The sequence below is a fragment of the Arachis duranensis genome, chromosome 10 (genome assembly GCF_000817695.3).
Source record: "Arachis duranensis cultivar V14167 chromosome 10, aradu.V14167.gnm2.J7QH, whole genome shotgun sequence".
NCBI lineage: Eukaryota > Viridiplantae > Streptophyta > Magnoliopsida > Fabales > Fabaceae > Arachis > Arachis duranensis.
The window spans coordinates 4,805,468-4,805,825 of NC_029781.3; the positions used below are offsets into that span (position 1 = coordinate 4,805,468).

At 45.0% G+C, this 358-nt stretch overlaps 1 protein-coding gene across 1 annotated transcript in view; it reads right to left on the reverse strand.

Annotated features, from left to right (window-relative positions):
* Window positions 1-358, reverse strand: part of LOC107468430 (uncharacterized) — a 4,800-nt gene that overhangs the window by 597 nt on the left and 3,845 nt on the right. Inside the window, 1 exon segment of the mRNA XM_052255516.1 lies at window positions 6-338. Coding sequence (XP_052111476.1) covers window positions 6-338 — 333 coding nt within the window.

Genomic DNA, 358 nt, shown 5'->3' on the forward strand with positions numbered 1-358 from the left:
CCCACTTGATAGCTTGCATGCCTCCTCTTCTTATCTGCCCATTTCTTCATCCTCTTGGCAGCTTTGTCGAGATAAGAACGAATGACATCTGCTTGTTCTTCCCATGACTTAATCATATGATAAGCTCCAGGGCTCTTCCCTGAGTAAGAGGAAGAAAGAGAGTGAGGTGTAAGCAGCTGTTGTCCAGTCACAATCTCGAATGGGCTCTTCCCGGTAGACTCACTCCTTTGCAGATTATATGAGAATTGAGCAATGTCTAGGAGTTTTGTCCAATCCTTCTGATTAGCGCTTACAAAATGCCTCAAGTAACACTCAAGTAAGGCATTCACTCTCTCAGTCTGCCCATCGGTTTGAGGAT